The sequence below is a fragment of the Periophthalmus magnuspinnatus genome, chromosome 24 (assembly GCF_009829125.3).
Source record: "Periophthalmus magnuspinnatus isolate fPerMag1 chromosome 24, fPerMag1.2.pri, whole genome shotgun sequence".
Lineage (NCBI taxonomy): Eukaryota > Metazoa > Chordata > Actinopteri > Gobiiformes > Gobiidae > Periophthalmus > Periophthalmus magnuspinnatus.
In genome coordinates, this window is record NC_047149.1 from 17,081,596 (window position 1) to 17,107,491 (window position 25,896).

The following is a 25,896-nucleotide window of genomic DNA, read 5'->3' on the forward strand; positions in this document are numbered from 1 at the left end:
CCTGTTCATTTCTCCAGACAGAGCAGTTTGTAAATATTGTATAGCAACGACCTGCTGCTCTTTTGTCCCTGTCCTTCTCATTATTGTGCTGTTAATGGCGGTTAATTGCTTCCTCTCTGGCGTCATTATCCAGCACAGGCTTTCTGCTTTTCTACTTTGGATTCATGTAAGAAAAATAAACAAATCATTTCTACCATTTCTTAATTTTTTTCTGCATTTCTTTATACTAATTTCTATGGAGAATTTGGATAATTTTGGGTGTAATAGGGTTAAGAGCTGAACTGAATGAACCGAGGTCGCGCACAAATATCCCCTGGTTCTCAGTTTAATGGTTGCCATGGAAACTCGGGCTGCAGTAAAGCGTGTAGCTCCTGGCTCAGAGTGCTTCCTATTTGGCAGTAATTGAAAGTGATGGACTTTTTGAATGTGCATATGTGTTGCTATCTGTGCGCTGTAGGAACTTTCTCACGGCTGGTTATGCAAGAAAAAGCTTAACAAGTGGTTTCAAAGGCCAAAAAAAGCAGTTTGAGTAGACTGCAATAAAGATCATCCAGGGTGGTAACTTTACTTGTTTTATAGTAGACCTACGGGGGTAAATGTTTCGGCAGTTGATCCATATATTGCAAAAGTCTTTTACATTTCTAAAGAGATGTTTGTAAAGAATCCAGACAAAAATGTTTTCCTACATCTCTTGTGGTTGGTCTTTTCGTAGTACTTAATTAAGGATTTAGGACTTAGTGTTTGGGGCATTAATAAAGTAGCAGTTATTAATCGTTCTTCAAATATTGGAATTAAGTCTTTCTTCATGTTTTATTAACTCTAAATAAGGTACAGTCATTAAGTTACCAAAAAAGGAAAAAAAGGCCTGTTTCTTTTTTTGCCCAGCTACAAAAAATTCCAACAATTACTTACTGGACTCACTTGGACAACACACATATAAACAAATCTTTTCTCATCCTTACAACTGCTCCTTTTTCAGAGACCACCATTCCCTCTATCCCATCCCTCTGCCTCATAACTTCATGTTTCAGTTCACTAGCTCCCTTAATAGTTCTTTCCTGTTTGTCAGTGTTCTCACTCATCCACACTTGCCCCACATACCACCCCTTCCACCCCTTCCACCCCTTTGAGTGACGTTTTCAAGTCAAGTGGACTGAAACTAGGGCTGGCTGAAAAAAACTGGACAATCATGTGCGTGAAACCCTAATTTCATGAACACAAACAAGACAGACTTTTAATCCGTGTCATTTAACATAAAAATAGTCCAATCTATTTGTTTAAAGTCTGAATCCTGCTCCAAAACTACACACTACAGAGCATTGGCTTTAGACCTCTCAATCATCAATCATTAATGGACCTCAGTTTGATTAAAATTGTATTAATTGCTCAGCTTTAACTGTAACTCAGATTGGACAGGCTTGTTTTTTGTTTGTTTTTTTGTTTTTTTTATGTGTGTGTTATTGTCTCACTTCTGATTTCAGGCAGACTGACTCAAATTACTGGCTTTTTGTCTTTCCATGTTTTCACCCTGGCAAATCAAACCAATATCGATAGGAATAATTATCATAGAATAGAAATGACCTTGTAAGGCACGACTGACCACAAAACCAGACGAAATGAAACAGGAAATCCATAACACGCATTCATAAAATACGACTCCAGCCTCAAACACTTTCACATTAGCACATAGAGGCCTTCTTTTTAAGCAGCATTCTAGCACTGTTCCATTTTTGATATATAAATTGCTTCCGTTGCTGTCAGTGCTAAGCCTAAACAATCAGCCTCTGTTTTAACCATTCTGTCAATCAAATAGCATTTTATTTTGTGTTATTTTTTCAGCCCCCTGGAAATCAAATTCAAATCAACCAATTCTCTCAGAACAGAAAAAACACCTACGGCAGCACACCAGGGTATAACACTGTAGAAGACCTTATTGATCGAATGCACGCACCTCCATCCCATCATAAATATACCCCTATAACAGCAGTATATATAGCCCTGCTGTAGTGAGGTGTAGGCCCTGACCCACATCTCTATGAGTCACAGACACATAGAGAAGAATGGGATTACACAGGGCAGCAGTGATGGAGACATGATTAAGCCACAGCTGACCTGCTGTGCATGAAACTTTAATGAGGGCCAATAATTATATCAGAATTTATAAGTAAGCACCAAGTCGTGATTCTCAAGAGGGACTGCAGCAGCTGTCAGTGAAAAATGAAGTGCTCTAAATGCAATGCTGGGTGAAGTACTACTCAAGTAAAAGTACAGATACAGAGGCAAAAATATCACTCAAGTAAAAGTAAAAGTATCACATGGAACAAAAAAAGTAAAAGTATTTATGTGCCTGTTTTAAAATGTACTTCATTTACTTCAAAGTATTTCACAGATTTTGATTAAGTGTTAATTTCTTAAAATGTAAATGTAGTGATATTAATTTAAAAATATACATATTTTGATCAACAGTAGCAATACTGTTTTCCTGTATTTCCTAATTTTTCTTATGAATTTTTTGTCTTAATTTTTGTTTGCTGAGAGCCAAAGCTTGAACTCAAAATCTTTTGTCAGGTGTTACCACAAATATGGTAAAAAATAACCCCTCAATTCATATCAAAAATACTTTTCAGTCCAGTTAAAAATGTACTGGAGTAGAAAGTACAGATACATCCTCTCAAATGTTGTAAAGGAAGGGTAAAACGCATCCACTGTAATATGTACCTAGGCTAAATATTTACTACTTGTCCTATATTACCGTCCACCGCTGTCTAAATGTGACAGAGGAATGTGTGACGTAACACTGATGAAGGACATACGGGTGATAAGAACAAACAATGGAATGACATGTGACTTTATGAAGCAAATATAAAATGTATTGTAAAAACAAATCATGGGTGTAGCAGCACTACACTGATACATTTTCAAGTTTAACAAAGTTAAGTTGGTCCAATTACTTCAACTCAAATAATTAAGCTATAGGACGAGAAGTATAACTAGGGCCCATTTCCTCATAATAACAGGCACCGTGAACAAAGTGTCAACACAGCAAGTCTGCAGTGGTTGGAGCTGGAAAGTTCTAGTGACTGCTCTGCTCAAGGCTAATTTTAAAATTCATAACTGTTATCTAAAATGTGCCAAACTGTTGACACTATGTAATTCTCTGATTAAATTGCATAGAATGGAAATTAAGGTTGGTAAATAGACAACATATTCCTCCTCTATATATTAGAGTACTATATTATTAGACTACATTTGATCTGCTCAGGTGGTTGGACTGTTCAAAATGAATTAGTTATACATTACCCAAGCATTTAGCCTTATAAATTACTTACTGAATACTATCCCCATGGAGACAAGCAGGTGGTAGACCCTCCACCATAAAAGTTACACAGTGCACTTTAAACATTCAATTTATAGGCTACTTCTATGTGCATCAGTTTTTATTACGAGACTTGTCTCTGAAATAAGACTTAATCATCACAACAAATAAGGTCTGCACTGAAGCACTTCTTCTAAATTGTTACGAATAAACTATTTCTGTACACACAGTTTAATATGCTCCATTTATATTAGCCTGCAACTTTTTCTCTGCATGATACTCCCAGAGGCCTCATTTCAATTACAATTTGATTTAGTAACTCAACAAATTCACTGCTCTCAAAGGGATTTACAGTCGTCCAGCACACTGGTTTCTTTGCCAACAATACACTAGTCCCAGATCTGACTCAGCCTGTTAAACCGCTCTGGGCTCAGTACCAATTGTAATGGTCATGAGTTTGGATGTTTAAGTGATAGGCCTCTGACAGTTCACAGGGGGAATTAAGCTTTAAGAGGAAAATTACCCCCCCTAGTGGCCATAATGTATAGATTTAATTTTGTAAAGCGTGATCGCATCCACGCTGAAAAGGTACAGGTACAATCCCTGTTCTTGTGTCAGCTTAACAGGATAAAAACAGTCTTAAGTGGGATAACTCACTAAGATACTCTCTTCATCAATTAAACAACTGAAAACCTCAACTAAGACTATATGCTGACACAAACAGAGCTCAACAGTCCTGCCCACTTCGAAGCCAGCTGTGGTTCAGTAGTACCCATTTACTTCCTAGACTTTTTGGAAATTTCAAAAGGCATAACTGAGGTTAAATGTTACACTAAAATTAGGGGAAATGCTTTAATCACTTAGCAATTTATTTTATACAGCTTCAGAAACGGAATAAAGCGGATTAACCAGAGCAAGCTTTCAATAGCTTTTAATATTATTATTTTTGCTTTATTTTTGGACAAATTCACTTCCTTGTGGTGGGCAATCACTGTTGAACCACTGTTAAGGCATTTTCAAAAGCAACCATGTCCAATGTGGTACTATCCAGACTAAAATTGATAATGACAACATATACGCAGTTAAATAAAAAAGAAGATCCCATAATCTTTTTTAATTAAGTACACAAAGTACACCATAAAACGCTACTATAAACAAAAGGTATAAAAACTTGATAATACAAAGGAAGTTTTGTGTGAGTCTTACAGTCTCAGAAAAATTGAATTCCATGGCATTCAATTATGTTTATTAACCACTACAAAATCCATGGTACTTCAAATCGCCCTGTATTGTCTTTAGTGTCCACATTCTGGACCTACATGGCAGTGTGTGTATGCTGTGAGGCAGGTGAAGGAGACCCGGTTGTGGGGGTAGATGTGAGTCCGGAGGGGGTGGGTTGCGTTGGGGCAGAGGAGGTGGGGGTAGGGGTGGAGGAGGGGGCCGGAGGGGCAGAGCTGGTGGCCACGGGGGCAGCAGGGGCAGGAGCAGAGGCCGAGGGTTCCACTTTACTGCTGTGGGTGATGAAGCGAAGGCGAAGTTTCATGGCTGGCCGGAGAGTCATGATGATCTGATCCACCTGCACAGATAAGAACCTGGAATATTAGAGCTCAGGGAGCAGGTGGGCTATGGCTGTAGGCCAATAATATTTAATACATATGGGGAGGATAGTTCAGGTTCATTGTTAACATGCTGATTTGAGTTGAAATACAGTGTGTTCTTCAGTCTAGTCATGAAAAGAAATGATCAGGTTCAACATTTGTGAATTTATCTTTTGGATATCATAGGAAAATAAACGACATCAATGGGAAAAGTGGCTCTTGTCCTCCATCTGGGACAATGACACTGTCACAGTCTAGAACATGAAAATCATAAATATATTTTCCTTTCCACAGACTCCCACTGCATTGGTATTACATCTCATTTCTGTCTTCAGTTTTCCCATTGTCTGCGTCGGATTATGTGAGCACTCGCGGTAGTATGAAAACTGGCAATGAATGCATAACAATCTCACTCTCTCAATGTTGTAGTTTGAGTGTCTGGAGTAATTACGGATGTTGTAGCTGTCCTAGTTCAGCCAAATAATAATCAATAATGGAATATATGGATTACTCGCTTAAGTATTATTTAGCCTTTTGAATGAAATAAGTGTTAGTATTGTCACCTGCTCCTTCACACTGTCTCCTGTGTACATGTATTTAATGTGATAGAGGAAGTCACAGATCGGGTCCATGTAGCTGAGATGCTGGCAGTGCTGGTCCACAGCCTGAAGCATCTCATAGAAGGCCACACCAATCTAACACAGAAATGTAATAAGACAAACATACAAGTAAACATTATGTACAACAATAATTGCATTGAATATGAGGCAAAGGTTTACCTCCAGCATGCAGCGTGTCCTCTCCTGTTGGAAGCGCTGCAGAAATGGACCCACCAAATGGTACACATAGAGTAGCTGGAACTCAGTTTTAACGATGGGCTTTAGAGTCTCAGACAGGAACCTATAACAGCATTTAAGAGCTTCATCAGATAAATAAAATGACCGTAAATCCAAAAATAAACCCAGACTAGACCAGAACAAAACCACTCTTCATCACAAGACTGAAAATAAACCCAGACTATAACAGAGCAAAACCAGTCTTTATCACAAGACTGAAAATAAACCCAGACTAGAAAAGAGCAAAACCAGTCTTCATCACAAGACTGAATTTGGCTGAACCAACTCAGATAAAGTGTGAACACAACACACCCCAATTTGCAGAAAATTTGATTTTAAGGGCCCACCATAGTCTACTCTCTTAACAGTAAACGCCAAACTACCCCATACAGAGCTGGGAGATAAACAAAACTTTACATATCAACATGTACTTGATAGTAAAAGTGATTTCAAAAGACTGCAAAAAGAGCTGAAAAATAAAATATAATGAACTTGCAGAGTAATTTTTAAAATAAGAATATATACTTTTAAGGATGTTTTATGGTCCATTGAATTTTTAAGTCATGCTTGAACAACATTTAGAAGCACATTTCTGATAAGACTGATATAATACCATCCAAATATTGTTATTGGGTTAACACAACAAAATATTGTTAATTTTGACACTATCGTCTGGCCCTAGCCTCCTCCAAAACTGTAAGTAAACTGTGGTACATACTTGGGAATCAGCGACAACTGTCCAATAGATGAGTGGTGCCATACTGCGTGTGCCAAGGCCAGCACATAACTGCAGTTCATCTCACTGTAGCTCTGGTGGCAGGCTGTGAAGTCTAGCAGCGCGAAGGGATAGCCCGCCCACTCTGTCTCCGAAGTCAGCACGGGCGAGCTAATTACAGACACAATACGGTCGTGAAGAACAATCCAGTAGGGCTCCTAGGGACAGATCAGGACATGACGAAAATTAACTGTGTTCAAGGGCGTCATTTGTCAAAATGTCCAGGGTCCTCTCACAGGCAGCGCAGTGATGACAAGGCCAATGGCGTTCATCCAGGCTGTGATGTTCTCCCTGGGCACAGAGGGTTGACTGCAAAACAAAAATCATAAAAATGTACATATTCTATTTACAATAGAAAATATGGCTACACTTTACACTCTACTATATTACTTATTGCATTAAGAACAATGTAATGCACAACCTATTACTATTACCAGAAGTTAAATGTGCAGTATATAACTTTCTATTGAGGTCTGCCACCTGCTTGTCTCCATGGAGATGTTATTGTTTTGCCAAGAATGTGGCACAGCATGGTTAATTTATTCAATGTAGATGTTTTATTGCTCAAATACCTTGAAAAACTCATGCATCTGTAATGTTATCTCAGTCACGTTTTCACAGATCTGATGTGTAACTTCAGATCTGATGCGCTATCTGCTTGTTTCTTTGCAAATGATGCCATACAGTGGAACATTCTAAAAGCAACATCTTGATGGAGACAAGTATGCTACATAGTACACCTTTATTGCAGGTTGTTGGTAGGTTCAATGTTGGTATTATAAAATAAGTGAGGTTGAAAACGTACAAAAGTAAAAGAATAAAGTATTATCCAGTTTCTAACCTTTTCAGGACGACATTGAGCAGCGCGTTCCCCACATCTTTCCCGGGCACCGCCAAAGCCATCAGCTCCACACAGGTGACGTGCAGCGCGTGGGCCGCGGGGTTCGGGAACTCATTGAACCTCCAGTCACAGTTTGGAAAGGGCCCTGGGGATTTGCCCGCCATCGGTACAAAGGAGTTAGGGATTTTAAAAGCAGAGTAAAAGCTATGCACTAGGCTCAATATTGGAGTTGAAGATGCCCATAAAACCTAAAAATGTGGGAAGTTGTATTTTTGCATTCAAACTCCTCTTATCCAAAGAAAAGTTGTTTTTGTTGTTGATGGTTAGAGTACATAACATTATTCAACTTAAGTGTGTAACTACATTCAAAAGAGGCATTATCAAGACTATAAAACCATTCTGCTATTTTACATAACCTTATATTGGCACAAAGAACTTAAGAATTTCAAAGGCAGAAAAAAAGCTTAATCCATAACAGGCCTTGTCATAAGGGATTTTTTGGCCTTAAAGACTTAATAAAGACTAGACTATTCCATTAGGGTGTAATTAAGTATTTTAAATGCCTAATAAAGGATATTGTCCACCAGGCGCCCTATGAGTTTGCAGTAGTAAGTGTCGTCTGGGATCCACACATTGTCCTCTCTGGGGTTCATACCAAACTTCAGGTAGGTCTCACTTAAGCACCAACCAGGGGTGCGGTTATCCTATTAGAAAAAAGACAAAAATAATGCAATATCAATTTATGAAAGAAAACTTCCTTTGGAGAATTAGGGGAATGCCAACAATTATTTTTGGTTAGGGGTCTGTTTTTCAGTATATCTTTTCCTCATACTTTTAGAGAAGACATAATCGCATGAACCAGCTTTCTCTTCAGGTTTGTCCGGTCTCGCAGATGCCGCTCATAGTAGTGAAGGGTGTTGTACAAGTATGTCACAGGACGATCTGTAAGCAAACACATGACCTAATGGAATTGCTTCCTTGTTTGTATTCAGGTATCATCCAAGGTTAGTTTTTGTTAATGGTGCACTATGTAACTTTTCAGATGGATCAACCATCTGCTCGCCTCCATTGGAATTTTAATGGCTAGCTGGGAATGTTCCACAGTATGGCATTTAACTTATGCATATTGAATTTATTCCAATTATTTCTCAAAAATTATCTGAAAAATATGCATTCTTTTTGTAAGCATATTCGCCTCCCCACAGATCTGACCTTTAAATAACTTGGCTCCTCCCATACAGTAAAACCACCGTAAAACATTCAAGCCAGAGCAAACAACGAAGTTAAATCTGTCAACTGGACAGAGTGAGTGAAGACGTTTCGCTGCTCATCCAAGCCGCTTCTTCAGTTCTCCAGAACTTTGTCCAGTTGACAGATTTAACTTCGTTGTTTGCTATGGATCAGACCTGGATGACTGAGGGTCTACACAGACATTCAAGTCAGAGGAATATCATCTCCATAGACACAAGAAGGTAGCAGAAAAGCCATGTAGTGCAACTTTAGTGTTCGTCTGCCTAATACAGACTTTGATCTCACCATGAAACTTGTACAAGCCTCCCAGATGATCAAGTAGAGTTTCCAGAGACTTTGAAACAGGAAGAAGCTCCAAGAAACGGTGGATGACGATGTCAAAAACAGGCAAGAAGCGCAGGCACACATTTCCAAAGTAGATCGGGAGGTACTGAGGCTGCAGCTGCATGGGAGGGTTCACCTGTTCTGCAAGGCCCTCAAAGTACAACTTCTCAGGGTATTTCTGGAAAAAAAAGAAACATCAAACAACATGCACATAATGCACACAGTTGTACAAATGAATAAACTTTATGAGATGTATAGACCTCAATGTCAACTCTAAAGCAAATTTGGGAATTTTGCGGCCTGTTTAATGCTTGTGAGCATGCCTGGATTTGGATATGGCTTTTGGGAAAAAATAGTTTCCCACAGCTGCTCTGAAGGAAGATGGTTTTATTTGATACTGTATATTGCCTTTGCATTATTAAGGGTGTCTTAGTTTAGAGAATTGTGTTTGAACTAAAATATAGTATACTCAATAAGTCATAAGAGATACATATTTCATAAAGTAACCTACTTTGGAGAGACAGGTTCATGTCTCAACTACATCCTCAGCACATCCAACCCACTCCACACTGCTCCAAAACCTCAAATATTTTTCCAGTAGCCCCATTGTAATCATCTTACCCAGTATCTTAGCAATTTTTTTTTTTTTTTTCTTCCTTTCTAGTCACTTACAGATATGATACATAAAATACATGCTGTTACTTATAGCATATGTCACCCGTATTGTGATGAACCAGTGCAGACCTTGTGGTAGCTCATGTGTTTGGTGTGCCAGTCACTCTGCAGCCAGTGCTCTGGAGCGTTCTCTTTGACAAAGTCGCTCACTCGGTTCCTGAAGTCGTTGGGCTTGAGCAGGAGCAGCTGTATAATGAAGTAACAGACCTGGGCTTCATTTCCTTCATGGCTGCGCATCGCCTGGAGACATAGACAAATTACATGTCAACCAGACCTTGACACGAGGCAGGATTGAAGGAAATGACAAAAGTGCTAGGTGTTGTAGGGCTCTTATAATAGCTACTATATAAACACATTTTGAGCTTTATATTTATTGTTTGCTCCCATTATTTCACAAGCAGAGTGGTAAACCTTTTCTTAATTTTGTGTAGAACATTCATATTTGAGCTGTGGAATATTGAATATGTAAGATATTTCTGACACAGATAAAAACTTCTAATTGTGTTTTTTACTGTGATTGCCATGCCTAAGGGTTAAAGCAAAACCAAGTCTGTTAACATAAAAAGGTCAGTTAAAAATGCTATCTTTTATTATTTTCCATTTTAGTAATAACAACCAAGGGACAGCAAATGGAAATTGCTATAATCTGGCATATTTATTGTGTAACTGTTACAGATGTTATAAATAAAGTGATCTTCAATATTATCATTTATTATATTTTCTGCAGCAATATGTCATGCTTCAAATTGTGTTATTACATCGACTTAAGCAAAAGACTAACTTTATTCAAACTAACACACCTAGTTATTTACAGTATCTGTTGTTAGTTAAGTCTATTGAACTACACCAAGTGTGAACTGTCCCCGAGTCATATTTAGCATGATCATTCAAGCCCTCAGACTGGCTGTCGCCCTCATTTCTGTTCAGAGATGGATTGTCTTTCCTAACAATAGAATCTGTACTTCACAATCTTGAGAGCAGCATCTTGTCGCTTTGAGATGCTGCTTATTGTGTCAAGCCTATATACAGTAAGAGTGTGTATTTACCAAGCAGAGGATGAGTCTATCCAGGGTGACGATGTTGTACTTCCACACCATGTCGTTGAGGATTTCAATGCACTTGTTCAGTTGCTGTCCTCCAGCCGAAGTGGAAAACTCATAAACCAGAAAGTCTGCAAAGGTGCGCACATGAGCCACCAGTGCACGTGCTCCAATTCGCTCCAGAACCCTGAAGATGGATAGATAAACTTTAAAAATCCTGAAGGAAATTCAAGGTAGTGATGCGATCCCATAATCATCATCATACATTCAACAAGACAAGAACAACAAGCAGCATTCAGCCAAAACACACGATAACATCACCACAGCTCCCTCCCCCCGGATCAATTAACTAAACAGATGTTATTTAGAGACCAAAGAGACATCCCCTCCGGGCCAATTACAGTCATTTAGAGATGCCATAACATCAGATGTGAAATTCATCATCACTTCAACGTACTGTAGAATCTGTGCACTTTTTATGACATGGTCCCCAACATAAAGTAATCATACCGTTATTTATGTGCAAATATCAAAATAATTGCCACAACAATTCATTTGAATTTTGTACACATTTGTACAAGTTTAGATTGTAATAATCTTAATTAGAATAATAAATAAATGCTTAAAATATCTGACACTGTGTTTCATAATTTTTTTGTTTGGCTTTTGATTCGGGTCTCTACCCAAATTTACTGTCCTAAAAAATATGTAAAACAGAACTAGTTCATTTGTAACAGTTTGCAGCAGTACAAACTTTCCTAAGGCATTCCTAGCATCCTAAATGTATGTTGTGCTCAGTTAATAAACACGGTTTGCAACTTTCATGAGTCAAAGCCATTACATCATTGTTAACAACAACTAGTCTGCTAACAGTGCATCAGCATTATTTCCTGGTTTGCAGTACAAGACAACTTTTACTTAACATGAAATAAAAATTAGGTACAGTTCCTTTAACTGAAGTACTGAAAATTGTTACATTTGTTGATCTATGCTTGTGTTTACCATTCATTTCAGAACAATTATGTCCTAGCAGAGAGCATTCACAAACCTGAAGCCTATCTGGTTGATGTGGTCCGTCTCGAGCAGCATCTTCCACAGCAGACACAGGAACAGCGGAGGGGACCCCTGCATTGAGAAGTGTGTGATGATGTCATTCTCATTAGCCATGGACTTCCACTTCCTGTACTCCTCCTCCACATTTTTCTTCAAGTTGAAACGGGACTCCTGGGGCACGTTGTTTTGTTTGAAGAAAGCCTGAAAGAATAAAATAAATACCGGAGAATGAAAGAACAGCTTGAGTTGAATTTGCTGAGCTTTTTTGTTTTACCTGTAGTGGAGCAGGGAAGCAGGACAAAGTATGAGAGGCCCAGTTGTGAGGAGTGAAGTCCATTATGGTTTTCAGAATGTCTTTACACCAGGTTCCATGAATAGAATCGGACCCTGTGAAAAAGTCTATGAAATACAAACGGATGAACTTTCTATTGCAGTTTAAACTAAAGCAAAATATAAAAAGTATTAAACATGTATAAAATTATTTTATTTAACATTTTACCAGGAAATCCCTTGAGATAAAATCTCTTTTTCGAGGGAGACCTGGCCAAGAGGCACCTCGGCAGACACAGTAAAAAATATTAGCTACAATTTGAAACATTAAAATGTATTAGAGCATTTCTGTTTTTATTTAGTGCTCCTGTCTGTAACCTCAGCTTTCACAACATGAATACATATCTAACATGCAGATTTCACCACTGGCATTTTTTTTGGATTTAGTTGTGAAGTATGCAGTTAGTTTTGTATGTACGTCTGCCTTGATCCTCCAGCAAATTGTACTTCCATGTTGTTGAATTATAGAGTGCAGTACAAAACAACTCATCAACTACATATATATTTCTATTGGCCTAGATAGTGGATTCAGTTGTTTGGTTGTGGTTATAAATCAATACAATAATACAAGTTTGTAGCAGTTACCAGTGACATGAGTCGCCCGGGCCAGAGTGAGGATAAGGGCTCGGTTCAGCTCCTCGGACTCAGCGGACAAGACAGTTTTTGGGTCATTGAGGAAGCGTGTGAACTGGGGCTGCACCTCTGAACTGCCCAGAGCTGTGATCAACCTCAAAGCTGTGCTCTCAACACTGTAAAAAACATGTAGTTCAGGTATTAATAAGGTTGCTCCCCCAAGATCATTGTAGGATAAGGGCTTGGTTAATAAATTAGTAGGGATGGGACAAGCCCTCCTGCCACAACATCTCACAAGACAAATTTGTCCACATGAGAAACATGATCTTTCTTACATGTGTTTACATAAAAAAATGGTTAAGTGGTGGTTAAGAGGTGGTTATGAGAAACTGTAGTTTCAAAAAGTAGTGATACAATGATAGTAAAAAATGTATTATGATAAATAATGTCAAAAATTACATGTCTTGTCCCATCCCTAAATGTCAGTATTGGCATTACCATAGATGCAGTTGGTTCTGGTTAGTCTGTGGTACTGCAGCCAAACTGTGGAGGTGGCTCAGCAACTGGACTCTATAGTGTGGTTGGATGTGATGCATTCTGTAGCTGAACATCTCCAGTAAAGTGTGAAGGATGCCCCAGGCGTGAGACTTGAATACATTAGGAAGTAACTGGCCTGCACAGATAGAATTCAATTACATGCTTTATACCCCAAATAAACTAAAGTGTGATAAAATGTTACAAATAACAATTTAAATCACTGTTAATTTGCTATTGTAAAGATTTATGATAGCTATGGTTTAGGTGAATGTACCCTCACTGTGTACTATATAATAATTGAACTCACTAATAAATCCTTTGATGCCCAGTGACTCTATCTCCATATAGACCAACAGTCTGCTGTAGGTCTCCACCAGTGCAGGGGCCAGGGCCACACTTGACTTTGCCTGGGCCAGTTTGATCACCCGTGTGGCAATGCTATGAATCAAACTAAAGAAAAGCAAAAATATTTATACCCAAATTTAAAAACAGAACACGAGTTGGGTATATATTTATCTTGTATACCTCATCTTTGCATGAACAGTAAGTGAATCCAGCAGGTGCATGGGCAATGGGGTGACAGATCCAGATGCCATGCACTTGGTTCCGGGCAGGGTGAGAGGCATAGAGGCATTTCCATAGATAGTCTCGACCAGGACTCCCATCGGCAGTGTGAAGCACTCAGAGTTAGTGCTATAGGCGTTACACAGAAGAGCAATCTTATAGTCGGACATACCCAGGGATTTGTTTCGCAGGGACTGCTGGAGGAACCTATAACAAGAGAAGAATTTGTATATATTTTTTCCAATAATAAAATATACATGTGATTATTGTTGCAATTTGAAATGGAAATTTCACATTAAAATGAATCTCTGTTCCAATCAGGCTGTTGCGTATTAATGCTGTTCATGTTATATTTAATGGGTAATATGATATAAAATGTAATCGTTACAATTTGGAGCAGTTTTAGTGTATTTGTTTTGCACCTTTCAAGTAAACAAGCATTACAATGTTTTTTATATGTAGGGTTTTTATGTGTAAATCACTGTCCAATATGAAGCTGAGAGAAAATTCAAACAATTTATAAAAAAAGATTAGCAATTTTATGAAAAAGACAAAAACAAAAACGGTTCCTCTTAGGGACTCATACTCATGGTGTAGTTTCAGAGAGTGTGGGATGGGAATCTGTTGTTTGGAGTTGTCGCTCTGAGCCTTTTTATTCAGATGGATCCAAATGCAGGTCATTGCAAAAGAATGAGTCGACTGAGGCTTGTTGATGTCAGGGACAGGAATGCACTAAAATAAAACGTAGAAAATCACATTTAGATGAATGCATTTACCCTTCATATTAACACCAATGATGTTTAGTGGATATATAGTGAATACCTCTTTTTCAGGATACAATAGATCAAACAGCTTCATGACAGGTAAGAAGTCAGCTAAGGCGTTTTTCTGGATGCTGCCGGATATAAACTGCAGCAGCACCCACATGAGATGATCCCTCCCTTTGATGAGGCCTCTACCTGCAAGCTACAGACACATCACAACTTAAGTCAGAACTGCTAACAAAGGTTTACTCCAAACCCAACTTCATAAAAGTTTGGAAACCATATAGAATGTAAAAACTATGGCTGCATGATTTAAGAAAGAAATTGTGACTTTTATTGCGATTCGATTTGTGATTTATGTTGAAAAAGTAAGATTAATTTCAGAGTGCACATTGTAAACAACTCAGCATCAACCTTTGCTGAGAAGACTGAAATATGTACTGATAAACTAACACAGAACAGAGATCTAAACTACTGTGGTACAACATGAGTTTTCGCTAAAAAGACTGCATATTTTGTTTTTTGCAGAGAACATTCTAATATGTAAATAATTTCAGCCTTTTGCCATTTGATAATTGCAGTAAAAACAGGCCTGCTGTCTTATAGAAATATTTCCAATTAGTATTAAGAACTATACATTTCACCTTTTGCTTGCTCGTACCCATTTTGTACAATGCGTTTTGAACAGAGAATGCTTTTTATGTAAATTTTTCTAAAATTTGTGAAACAGTATTTTAATTTGCTTAGAGAAGCAAATTTCATAACTGACTTTACACATTTGTGAGCTTTACTGCAATTACCCACTTCTCTTACCTTCTGATGCAATGACAGGACCATATGTGGGAAGCTAGCGAACTGAAACAGCACAAAGAAGATGAGTTGGGAGGAGAGATGTTGCCATAGCAGCTGACTGGTCCCTCCAATGTCCGCGTCAAAGTGCTCCTCTGTTTCGGACCGCTCCATGGCGTACACCACAAGGTCGACCAGCTGCTCCTCCAGCACGGGACAGCGCTGCTTATGCTGGAGACAAGGGAAGTGTTATGGGGCAAAGAAATATAAAGGGAGTCCAATTATAAAAGAATGGAGACGTACAAGGACAAAGGGTAAGAAAAACAGAATTAAAAAGATTTCATTTTTAAAATGTTGTCCTTACAATCACAGTATAATTAGACTTTGCAGTTAATAAGTAAAATTAAGCATAAAAAGGTCATTTTTAAAGTAACTATATAATAGAGTACAACTTTGAATTAGTGTCGTGATACTAAAATTTCAAAGTCAATTTCAATACTAAGGAATAAACTCGATGCTCAATACCAATTCCAATTATGTTAAATAATAGTACTTAATTTTGTATTGCCATGTGGTCTTATATCTGTATAATCCCTGTTGTACAGGTATGTTCCATAGTTTTCCCTGGGCGTATATAGCTTAATTTCAAGCCAGTGAAAGAGACTTTTTTTAGTATTAATACCTGTTCAAATGAGTATGTAGTTTCGATACTAGTTTAAGCACCGAGTGTCTGATTCTTAATACTTTTGACAAGCCTACTTTGAATAGTGCCATTCTGGGTTCTATAATCTTTGCTTAACTTTCAATACCTATAAATACAAAACACCACAACAAACCAATGGAATACCACTTTAGTTAGTAAAACTACAGCACAAAAGACACACGAAGCTTACACATGCAGGGTTTAGTGATAGTTGGGGACTTTAGGGACAATCATGCTTTCAAAAAGTGGGTTGTGAGTAGAAAGTAGAGTAGAAACAGACAGAGAGAGAAAACGAAAACAGCAAAGATATGAAATGTTGTAACTAGAAAGCAGGCCGGAAGGATTCCCCTTTGCAGTGACCAAAACATTTTCATTACTTTGTCGCAGCGCATCCACAAGTGAAGGCTATGTATATTGCAGCAAAAAAGCCAATAGGTTATACTTAACAATTTAGTCAATGCAAGTAACTGCCTCAATATTTAAAAAGGCTCCTTGTGGCCTCTTTGTTCAATGCGCAACACCAACTGATCATCACACAATACAGGCCAAAGTTCACTCATCCAGTCACATAACCAGTAAGAAACAAATTCTAACCTGGGCAAAATACACACACCGTTCTTAATCTCACAGAAGCATCAACTAAATATTTCCAAAATTGCAAACCATGTTTCACTGAGCAATAATGTGGTGATAGAAACATGAAACAACTTCAAAGAACACGTCTGATTTCTATGAAGGAAGTCAAAAGAGGAAATAGAATACAAAAACTTCAGTATAAAAGAAGGTAAACAGTTCCATAGTTTTTTGTAGTTTTATCAAGCTTAAACAGAAACATGCAAACTATGGCTGTGGAATCTTTCTTTTTTGTGTAGTTTTGCCCAGGTTTGCTCCACAAACAGCCTCAGGTCAGAGACCAGAGGACCGATCGACAGGCACAGACTACATCCACACATGCAGCGCAGCAAAGCTTAATGTGTTACCAGCAGGATGCGCAAGAAAAGTTTATACAAAATACTGTTGTAACTTAAGTTACCATTAGCTTATGCTCATTTTAAATGAATTTAATTGTTCATACTGCTGTTGTTGGTCTTCTAAATATATGTGGATTTGTGTGTGATCGTGGAGTGTACCATCTCACTCTAGAAAAGCACATTTGTCTTCTTGTTGTGCAAATACTTTTCTTGCTTGAAAAAATGTAGAACTTTTCCTATATCTGCCTTTGATTATTTGCCCACTGTGACCACATTAAGCTCTGCGCCATTTTGTTTTTTGTTTTTTTTTTCCTTTAAGAGCTCTATTTGCTGATTGGTTTCTTATGGAATTAAGTTGCCAGAAAAACAAAAATAAAGCGTCCAATGGGCTGGTTAGTTGGCAGGTCATGTGACCAGAAAGAGGAACAACAACAACATACCTGGGCAATGTTCAGAGTCTATAGAACGCATTGTAGAGAAACAGACAAAACGCAAAACCAGAGGAGAGGAAAGGTAGAAGAAGACAGAGGAAAATGCAAGACAGATCAGAGAGGGAGAAAAGAGACAGAGAGAAAGCAGTGACTAGGGAGCTAAGCAGTACACTGTTTGTTCAGCATCACTTCAGACAACTTTGGTTAAAAACATATGCATTTTTTGTGTTTTGTTAATGGTGATAATAAACTTTTTTCAGTACCAGTCGCTGTGCTGAAGTGAAATGGCATGAACTGAACAGCGTAAACTAACACCAGTGCATCATGGGACAAGCTTACAGCATTAGCTTCATTTATAGATAATCTTTAACACATGTGGAGGGTTTAGAGGAGGGAATAGTGGAAATTGAATTGAATATATATCTATAAAGAAAACATAAAATAAATATCAAAAATAAAGAGGAAACTGAGCAGTAGAAAGTGAAGGTTCATACAAGACATGGTGGGGGCCTGGGAGGATATGAGGAAAGAAACTTTTCAACAATAGTGTAAATTACCTGTTTATTGAGACCTAGCATGTTGCAGACCATCTCCCTTGAATAAGGCTGCTCTAATACGTATCGCAGCAAACCTGTCTGTGGTTCAAACAGGTCCTGGAGATATTGAGACATCAATGATTGCATCATTTGTAGATCATTATTACCATATATAATTTTTTTTTAAAAAGAGTTCATTTGCATCATACCTTGTCATATGGCAGCATGCCTCTCAAAGGAAAGCGCAGAGTTGTTGTGTCTAACTTCCAGGAGTTACAGATGGCACCACTGTTATTTACAACAGGCAGCAAGCTGCAGCGGCCTGGAAAAACAAGCCATCTCTTTGTTTATAATTATGAAAATCAAAACATGAGTATGCTCTATACAAAGCAATCTCAATTACAGTAATGTAAATGTGTTAACATTCTCTTACCACAGATTGAGTTGATTCTTGCTGTAGGCCTAAAACTATCCACAAAGTCTGATATTAGACTGCCAAGAAGCTGAGGAAAATTAAGAAAAGTGGGTAAGTAACATGAAGTGGAGACAGAGTGGTAAAATAGCAAAAAATAAATAAAAAATTAATAAATAGAAAGAAACACTTACCCAATGTGACAACTGGCCTTCTGGATAAAGCTTTCTAATTTCAGTTATTGCAAAATAAGCAGGCAACAGACATGCATTTCTATCCAAAATGTACTCTACCACCTGTGATACAAAAACAAGACATTTTAAAAACACTTTGAATGGTAAATAAAATTGCCCAGTGTGTAAAACAACAATTACCTCTCTTGCAGCCAACAACTGCTGCACTATAGCTGAGCTCACAGTGGTAGGAATTGTTTGGATTTTATCTAACACAGCTTTCAATAGGTCTCGAACACCCTGTGCAAAGGCAAAATCATCAGTCTAGTTATACAAAATTTTAAAAATCTTAAAGTATTCGAAGCATTTATTAAGACTGTAGCGTCTGTTTTATTGCTGTTTAATAAAATCATATAGTCAAATAAAATAATCTAGTACCTTATAATCCACTCCACCAATAATCTTCCGGATCAGTTTGAACGTTAACGCCCACAACTGTGTCCTCTCCCACTCCAGCGTATCAGAGCTTATAAGGGCTACGCAAACCATTCTAGACAATAATTACAGACACAGCAGTTAAAAAAAAAAAAATCAAATAAAAATTGCATACCTTTTTCTAGCAAATTAAATTAAAGTAACATTTTTTTATGGTCTTTTTACCTTGGTGTTAAGAGGCTGGTCTCCACAGCCATGGCAAGGCAGTCATAGAGGAAGGCGATCCTTTTGGGACTGTGCTGGCTGTGTATAAACCTCACAACCCATTGCACACACTGTTCATGTGATTCCTGTTGATGAGTGCAATATTCGCATGTATACATTATACACAATTTAATACATCTGAAGAATAGTTAAATTAGCTGTTAATTTATTTTAGTCTTACCTGTGGTAAAGTTCCCCAGTATTGTCGAAAGGCACCAAGACAACTGATGAGTTTGGTCCTCTCATCCTCTGGTGTGTCCATAAACATACTAAAACAGAATGCACTTAACAAGACCGAACATTATAATATGCGATTCCAACGTTTTGGCTTTTGTCTTACCCAGCAAAAGCTTCTTCTATCATCTCAGTTTTCTGCAAAAGAACAAAAATATATTTAAGTAGCTTACAGCAACATCCTGCTATATTCTTACAGTTTTGTAAGTTACTGCATTAGTAAACCCAACTATACTGAATCGAAACAACATTTACATTGTTATTAATACTAACTGTTACAATGTGCGATCATATCGTTATTGCATCTTGCACGCTAGCTTTAAAATATCAAATAAATGCATTTATACCACAACATCTTCAAAAATGCTCTGGAGCTGTGTTTCCATGGAGAGTGCCATATTTTCCGGTGTAAAAGTATGTTATTTTTAATACAGCGTAAGAAATATTTTTGGCATTTTCTTTATAAGAGCTTCAATGCTAACTGCTAGCTTTGGCCACCGGAAGAGTGTCACAATGAGTGTCCCCGCAAAAACAATCCGTAAGGAAAATACCGCAGCATATAGATCCGCTTTTCTTTGAGCAAAACGTACAATATCCACTGTGCCTGCGCTGTCTGTCGGTGTGATTTTATTTCATTTGTTTAGTTAGTCTGTTTTAAATGTAGGGTGTTTTGAACAGGACTCATGAGTTGGTGATCAGGCCAAAACATTTGAAAATCTATTCATGAAAAGCCTTAATTCTGTGTTAACTTTTTGAAGAATGAGTCGCTTATGTAGTGGATAACTTCATCTCTAAAGAATAAAAATATGTTGTAACTTTGTAACTGCTTTGCAAAGTAACATTGTAAATGATTAATTAAAATAGCCTATAGGCCTAGACCTGCGTAAACTTGGGAACACTTGAGTCGTGTTATGTGCACAAACAAGTGAGGTTGCATTCCTGTCTCAAGGAACCTCCTACATGCGTGTTTCTCTGTATTTAAAGCCGCCTCTCCTGTAGCCGCCTCTCCTGCACCTGTACCTACCCAACTGACTAATGATCTACCCCTGTGCTATTACCACGGAGACCGGGACAGGGGAACACGGACAGAGATGTTTACGATGGACTTTCACTCAAAAACATGAAAACATCTGACAGACATGTGGGCCAGTCTGTTTCTTATGCTTGTTTTTTGTACAGGTAGGTTACAGCCAAAATATCTCTTTTAAAGACACTTTTATTGGGCTACAACTTGCATATTTAGGCTATATTGTATTGAAATAGTCAGATTAAGTTAAGTTTAATGATTATAAGCAGCCCTACTCAGTGGTGACAGCAATAAGGAAATAGTCTATGCTTGAGTTTTTCTACACAATATTTTACACAAGTTGTTTTTACATTTGGCGTATTGTATTTGTTTATCTTAAGTATGAACTGGAAAAACAACCTAATTTGATTAATGCCTTATCAAGTGCTGCCAATTTGAATCAACATTGCCCACATAAATCACTGTTCAAACAGAAAGCTTTGGGGAAGCAGCCATTCCACCATCTGTTATTAATTAACCTTACTTTTATTATTGAAGTGTGTGAAGATCCTGCACTGTGGAAAAAACAGACCTATGATACTGTTTTTACTGTTGATCAACTGGGTTTTTTAAAAGGGGTGCAACTTATAACATCTGTCAACTAGCCTACATTTTATATTCATAATAATTTAATATATTCAATGGAACATTTTTTTATATGTGGCACAAGTGAGCTACTTTAACTTGAACTTTAAAAAAATCTATTTATTTTTCTCCAGCAGCCCTCTCCTCGACCCCAAACCCCACCAATGTCACCTTCGCCTCTGAAAATTTTAGAAATATCCTGAAATGGTCTCCAGGTTATGGCACTCCAGCTGACACCAAGTACAGTGTGCGCTATGCGATGTAAGTACAAGACTTGTGAAAAAATACTTCATAGTTACATGCTTCTTAACAACTGCGGTATAATGTTACGGAATTATTTTGTTTGTGTAGTAGCTAAAGATTATGCAACATCTCCAATAGCTGACAAAGAGTAATTAAGAGTATCAGACCAACAAGTAAAAGAGAAACTTAATCTGGTTTGTTGGCTGAGACTGAACAAAAGGCTATATTGAGGTTTGACCAAGGTGTGGTTTTCTCTCTCTGGGGACAGTTATGGGGACAGTTTGGAGAAGCGGGTTCACTGGAGAACTGCCCTGCACTGTACTGAGATCTCAAGGACCTGGTGTGACCTGAGTGTGGAGACATCTGACTTGGAACATGGATACTTCGCCAAAGTCCGTGCTGTGAGCCAGAAAAGACACTCAAAATGGGTGGAGACACCCAACAGATTTGATCCTAAAATTGAGAGTAAGTTTTGCTTTAAATATATTTGTTTTCATAACATTGAATTCAAAACAATGGTATTATTTATGGTTTTTTTTTGGTAATTCAGTGTTTGATGTGGGTCTTATACGGCTCTTTTCCAGATACTCAAAATTGCTTTACCATTTGGAGCAATATTCAGTCACTATATAGGCTACTGTGTCGGTGTTGCTTCTTCCTGGGATAGATTGACAGAAATTAGGTTGCCAATCTGTACCATGAGCCCCTCTGACCACCACCAATCATTCACTCACACAGCACATTCATAGACAAGGCAAGGCAAGTTTATTTGTATAGCATAATTTCTACACAAAGTAATTCAAAGTGCTGTACAGAATAAGAAATACATTAAAATCACAATAAAAACCAATCAAAACATAAATAATCATCATAAAATTAACATTAAAGAGACGAGCACATAATAAAAATCTTTCAGTCATACGCACAGCTAAGCAGAATGATTTTGAGCCTGGAGTTAAACATTGTCAAAGTAGAGTAATTCATACTAGGCAAGGTGGGTGAAGTGTCTTGTCTAATGACACAACAACAATGTATCCTAGAGAGCCACTGTAGCCCCACTACAGCAGCAATCTTCCAACCTAAGCAGGGTTGGGCTTCTGAGAACAAACATACTCAAAATGGTATGACCTGTTTTAAGTACAGGTTGTATTTTACTTCACATATTACTACACATTATAACTACAATGTTTATTACCACTGCAAAGTAATGAATGTAATCTACTTATTATTGAATCTATTTCATGTGAGGAAAGTTGTCAGCTGTCCAAAACATAATTTCCAAATCACAGCAAACTATGAAATGCAATAAAATAAAAATGCTGCCTGAAATTGTGATTAGTGTCAATTTTTTGTGTGACTGACACACGATATAAACATGAATGTAAATGTCTAATAATTGTTCAAACTTTTCTCCATTTTTTCTGCAGCTGAATTTGGCCCTCCACATGTTTCTTTGGAAGTTGATGACAAATATGTGATTATCTCAATGGAAGGACCGATGAGATACCTCCCTCACAACCATACCTCACAAGTTTCCATGGCGACACTATACCCCCACATGACCTATAACCTCTCTATCCACAACACTCACACTGGAGTTATTGTAAGTATAGCCCTCATATTGTATTTGTGTTAATATTGTCATACTACATTAAAATCATGGTCATTTTTTGTGTTTTTTAATAGCGACACTTCACATTGAGCAGTAAGCAGTTCAAGTATCGCATTGTGGATCAAGGAATCGAATACTGTTTTTCTGCCAAAACTAAAATAGAGGACAGGCATATGCCCTCCAAACATCATTCCTCTGCATGTCACTGCATTGCCACACCTAAAGGTAACACCAAAAGTTTCTCTGCGTGGGACATTGAGTGCATTTTTTACCCAGTGCTAAAATCCTCGAATGAGACTGAACTTGTTACATAAATGAAAGTAGAATTGGACTTCCTTGACGTTTGGTTTGAATATTGCTTATAATAAATTACACGGCTTTAAAGTTAAGGTAAATTTCTGTTTAGTTTGGTATATCAAAATACTAGAAGAAGTAAAAGATATTGCATGAAACTACTACGTGTACCAGTACTAGAATGAGACAGCAACTAAAAATGTTGCTACTACTCCCACTTGCTGTCGTCATTACCTCAACCCTATGATCAGACTAATTATACTAAATTACAGCATTAAGAACAGTTGGTCAAGCAGAAAAGTATGAAGTAACTTACAGTCTTAATCTTTTACTTCAGTTGCCTGTCAAACCATTTGTCAATACTCAGCTTTCAAACCCACGTCTTCGTAAATAAAAAATAATTGTCATGTCTCTTTGCAGTTCCACTCATTGACCGACTTGAGAAAATAATTATCTGCACAACGGTTTCAGTGGTGTTGTTATGTTTGCTGGCAGTAGGCGGCTACGTCCTCCACAAATACTTGTCGGGAACAGATCAGAGGAGTCCTTACATCCTGGTAAGAAAAACGTAAACCTATCTTTCCATCATAACATTGGCTACATTAACATAGTAAAAATCACATTGCTAGAATCAACCAATAATTAGATGTGATTTTGTGTGTGTTTACATGCACAGAAAAAATCTGGTAATCAAAAACATTTGGTGACATGTATTTATAACAGGGTTTTTTGAGTAACTGTTGTTTTTGGATGACATAGGACAATGAGTTTGAATATAACTTTTGCAATCTTCAACATTTTTTTCTTTCATTTTTGTCTTTGCCACATTAGTTTGCCCCCCTTCTTTTTGTAGAATTCCTTGTTAAAACCTACAAAAGGTGTGAACGGTGTGTCTAACTGCTTTCATGACTCCAGAAATCAAATAATGATTTGATTTTTGGTGTACATGTTAACATGGCCACTGTTTACCTATTGAATATAAAGACACATGCACAAACACTTGACTAACAAAATTTTTTTTTCGACAGAACCCGACTTTCTACCCTCCACCGTTGCCAATACCATCTGAGAATTTCAACATAATTGTCATCCCAGTTAACACATTTGCATCTTCTGGGGGAACTTATGCTTCCCAAAACTCCTTCCTGCAAACATCGCCATCATCAGTCCATCTTCCGTTACTGAGTAAACCAGTAGAAAATCACCATGGTTTAAGCCTGCAAAAAAATTCAGAAACAGGGACCTTGCAATTACAATTCAGTCAAAATGAGAGTTCAGATGTTATTGAAGGGGGAAGTGTAATCAGCTCTACGGGTTATGCTGCTCAAAGTCTCCGCCCAGAACAGCCAACTAATCAATTAGATGACTTGCCAGATGACTATGGTGTTTTAGGATTGTCTAGAGCAGAGGACACAGAAGAGGTTGGTTCTGAAGAACAGGAGGACGGATTTCTTCATCTTGACTGGAGTCCCAAAAGCAGGACATTAATAATACCAGGTCTTGATTTGGGGCTTGGACAGAGGGATAGAGGAGGTCCACCTAATTTGGAAACTGTATTCGTGAGGCAGCCATCAGAAGATGAGGCACTGTTAGGAGCAGAGAGGATCGGGAGTGGTCAAAGGGAGACAGGGGATTTTTTGGCAAAGTGGAACCTCATTGTGTCAGATGACTAGCGTTAAAGACCCACAATGAAAAAAATTTTGCTGGGGGATCTGCCATATGCTTGTCTTATGGAGATTATGTTTTGCCTGGAATGTTTCACAGTATTGCATTAATCTTATCTCTCTAGCATGTATTGGGCATGTTTGTCTAGTGGTTGGTAGTTTAATACCTTACTGTGGAACATTACAGGCAAAGTGATAACTTCTCATGGACAACAAAAGTTACACTGTGTACCTAAAATTATGAATTGCTATGCAGTAAGACATACTGTCTATTCTCTTGTCTTTAGTTATGCAAACATCAAAGTGCCTTTAAATGTATCTTATATTTATCGGTCTATTCATCAGTCTGGGTAAAATTTATTACATTTGAACACATCTTACCTCATCTTAATGTTATCTAAAACTCAAGCACTCTATAGGGCTGAATGTAGATTATATTTTTGTATTTTAATGCAGGATATTTTACCAAGTCAATGACATATTCCCAAATGAAGGACCATCATCTTTTTTGTTTATTCTATATTTCAAATACTGCATTACAGTTTATTTAATTTTTGGTGTTTATGTTGTATGTTATTTTTATACATTATTTTTGGCTACAGTTATGTGGTGTAATCTGTGAATTTTCTAAATGAAGATCAGGAGCACTTTATTATAATTTAATCCAATATTTACTTGCTAGCCATTTGAAAAAATGTATTATTATCTACTTGTAATTACTAGCTTTTTTTTGTTAATTTTTTTGTGTAGAATGTGCATTTTGCCTTGTTACACATCCATTTACTCTGAATTTAATATCCCATGTTTCTTGTTTACTATAAATGAATCATCACAATATTTGCTGTTGTTGTTGCCTGTCTATTCACCTACGACTTAAACCAGAGATGTTTCAGTAGACCAGCCTGCACACAAACAATTCAAATGTTTAAGGTATACATTAGTTATTAATTTTATTTGTATTTAAAGTTCTATATACATAATCTAGCACATTTTAAAGAGTGTTTGCT

At 37.5% G+C, this 25,896-nt stretch overlaps 2 protein-coding genes across 6 annotated transcripts; one reads left to right on the top strand and one right to left on the bottom strand.

Annotated features, from left to right (window-relative positions):
- Positions 1 to 4,400: 4,400 nt before the first annotated feature.
- Positions 4,401 to 19,958, bottom strand: med23 (mediator complex subunit 23). 4 transcript variants are annotated; one of them, XM_055232148.1, is made up of 30 exons: positions 19,773 to 19,958; positions 19,532 to 19,563; positions 19,373 to 19,460; positions 19,153 to 19,277; positions 18,931 to 19,042; positions 18,694 to 18,792; positions 18,514 to 18,615; positions 18,341 to 18,410; positions 18,117 to 18,229; positions 17,929 to 18,024; positions 15,291 to 15,497; positions 14,536 to 14,679; positions 14,300 to 14,445; positions 13,675 to 13,920; positions 13,457 to 13,599; positions 13,111 to 13,285; positions 12,625 to 12,788; positions 11,984 to 12,096; positions 11,705 to 11,910; positions 10,663 to 10,843; positions 9,686 to 9,856; positions 8,903 to 9,119; positions 8,199 to 8,308; positions 7,944 to 8,070; positions 7,367 to 7,532; positions 6,762 to 6,834; positions 6,469 to 6,683; positions 5,694 to 5,814; positions 5,478 to 5,609; positions 4,401 to 4,892 (listed from the first exon to the last, which is right to left on the bottom strand). In XM_055232148.1, exons 1-30 carry the CDS (start codon positions 19,821 to 19,823, stop codon positions 4,632 to 4,634), a joined length of 4,206 nt encoding a protein of 1,401 aa, XP_055088123.1. In that variant the 5' UTR covers positions 19,824 to 19,958; the 3' UTR covers positions 4,401 to 4,631. The 4 variants fall into 4 exon arrangements, with proteins under 4 accessions (XP_055088123.1, XP_033846428.1, XP_055088122.1 ...); XM_033990537.2 differs by having other exon boundaries at positions 11,984 to 12,108; XM_055232147.1 differs by having other exon boundaries at positions 4,524 to 4,892; positions 7,367 to 7,542; positions 7,954 to 8,070; positions 19,773 to 19,937.
- A 475-nt stretch (positions 19,959 to 20,433) lies between these two features.
- On the top strand, positions 20,434 to 25,728 carry il20ra (interleukin 20 receptor, alpha). 2 transcript variants are annotated; one of them, XM_033990607.2, is made up of 7 exons: positions 20,434 to 20,604; positions 21,211 to 21,337; positions 21,588 to 21,784; positions 22,747 to 22,922; positions 23,006 to 23,156; positions 23,646 to 23,782; positions 24,254 to 25,728. In XM_033990607.2, the coding sequence occupies exons 1-7, from the start codon at positions 20,565 to 20,567 to the stop codon at positions 24,896 to 24,898; spliced, it is 1,473 nt and encodes a 490-aa protein (XP_033846498.1). In that variant the 5' UTR covers positions 20,434 to 20,564; the 3' UTR covers positions 24,899 to 25,728. The 2 variants fall into 2 exon arrangements, with proteins under 2 accessions (XP_033846498.1, XP_055088125.1); XM_055232150.1 differs by having other exon boundaries at positions 21,214 to 21,337.
- Positions 25,729 to 25,896: the final 168 nt, after the last annotated feature.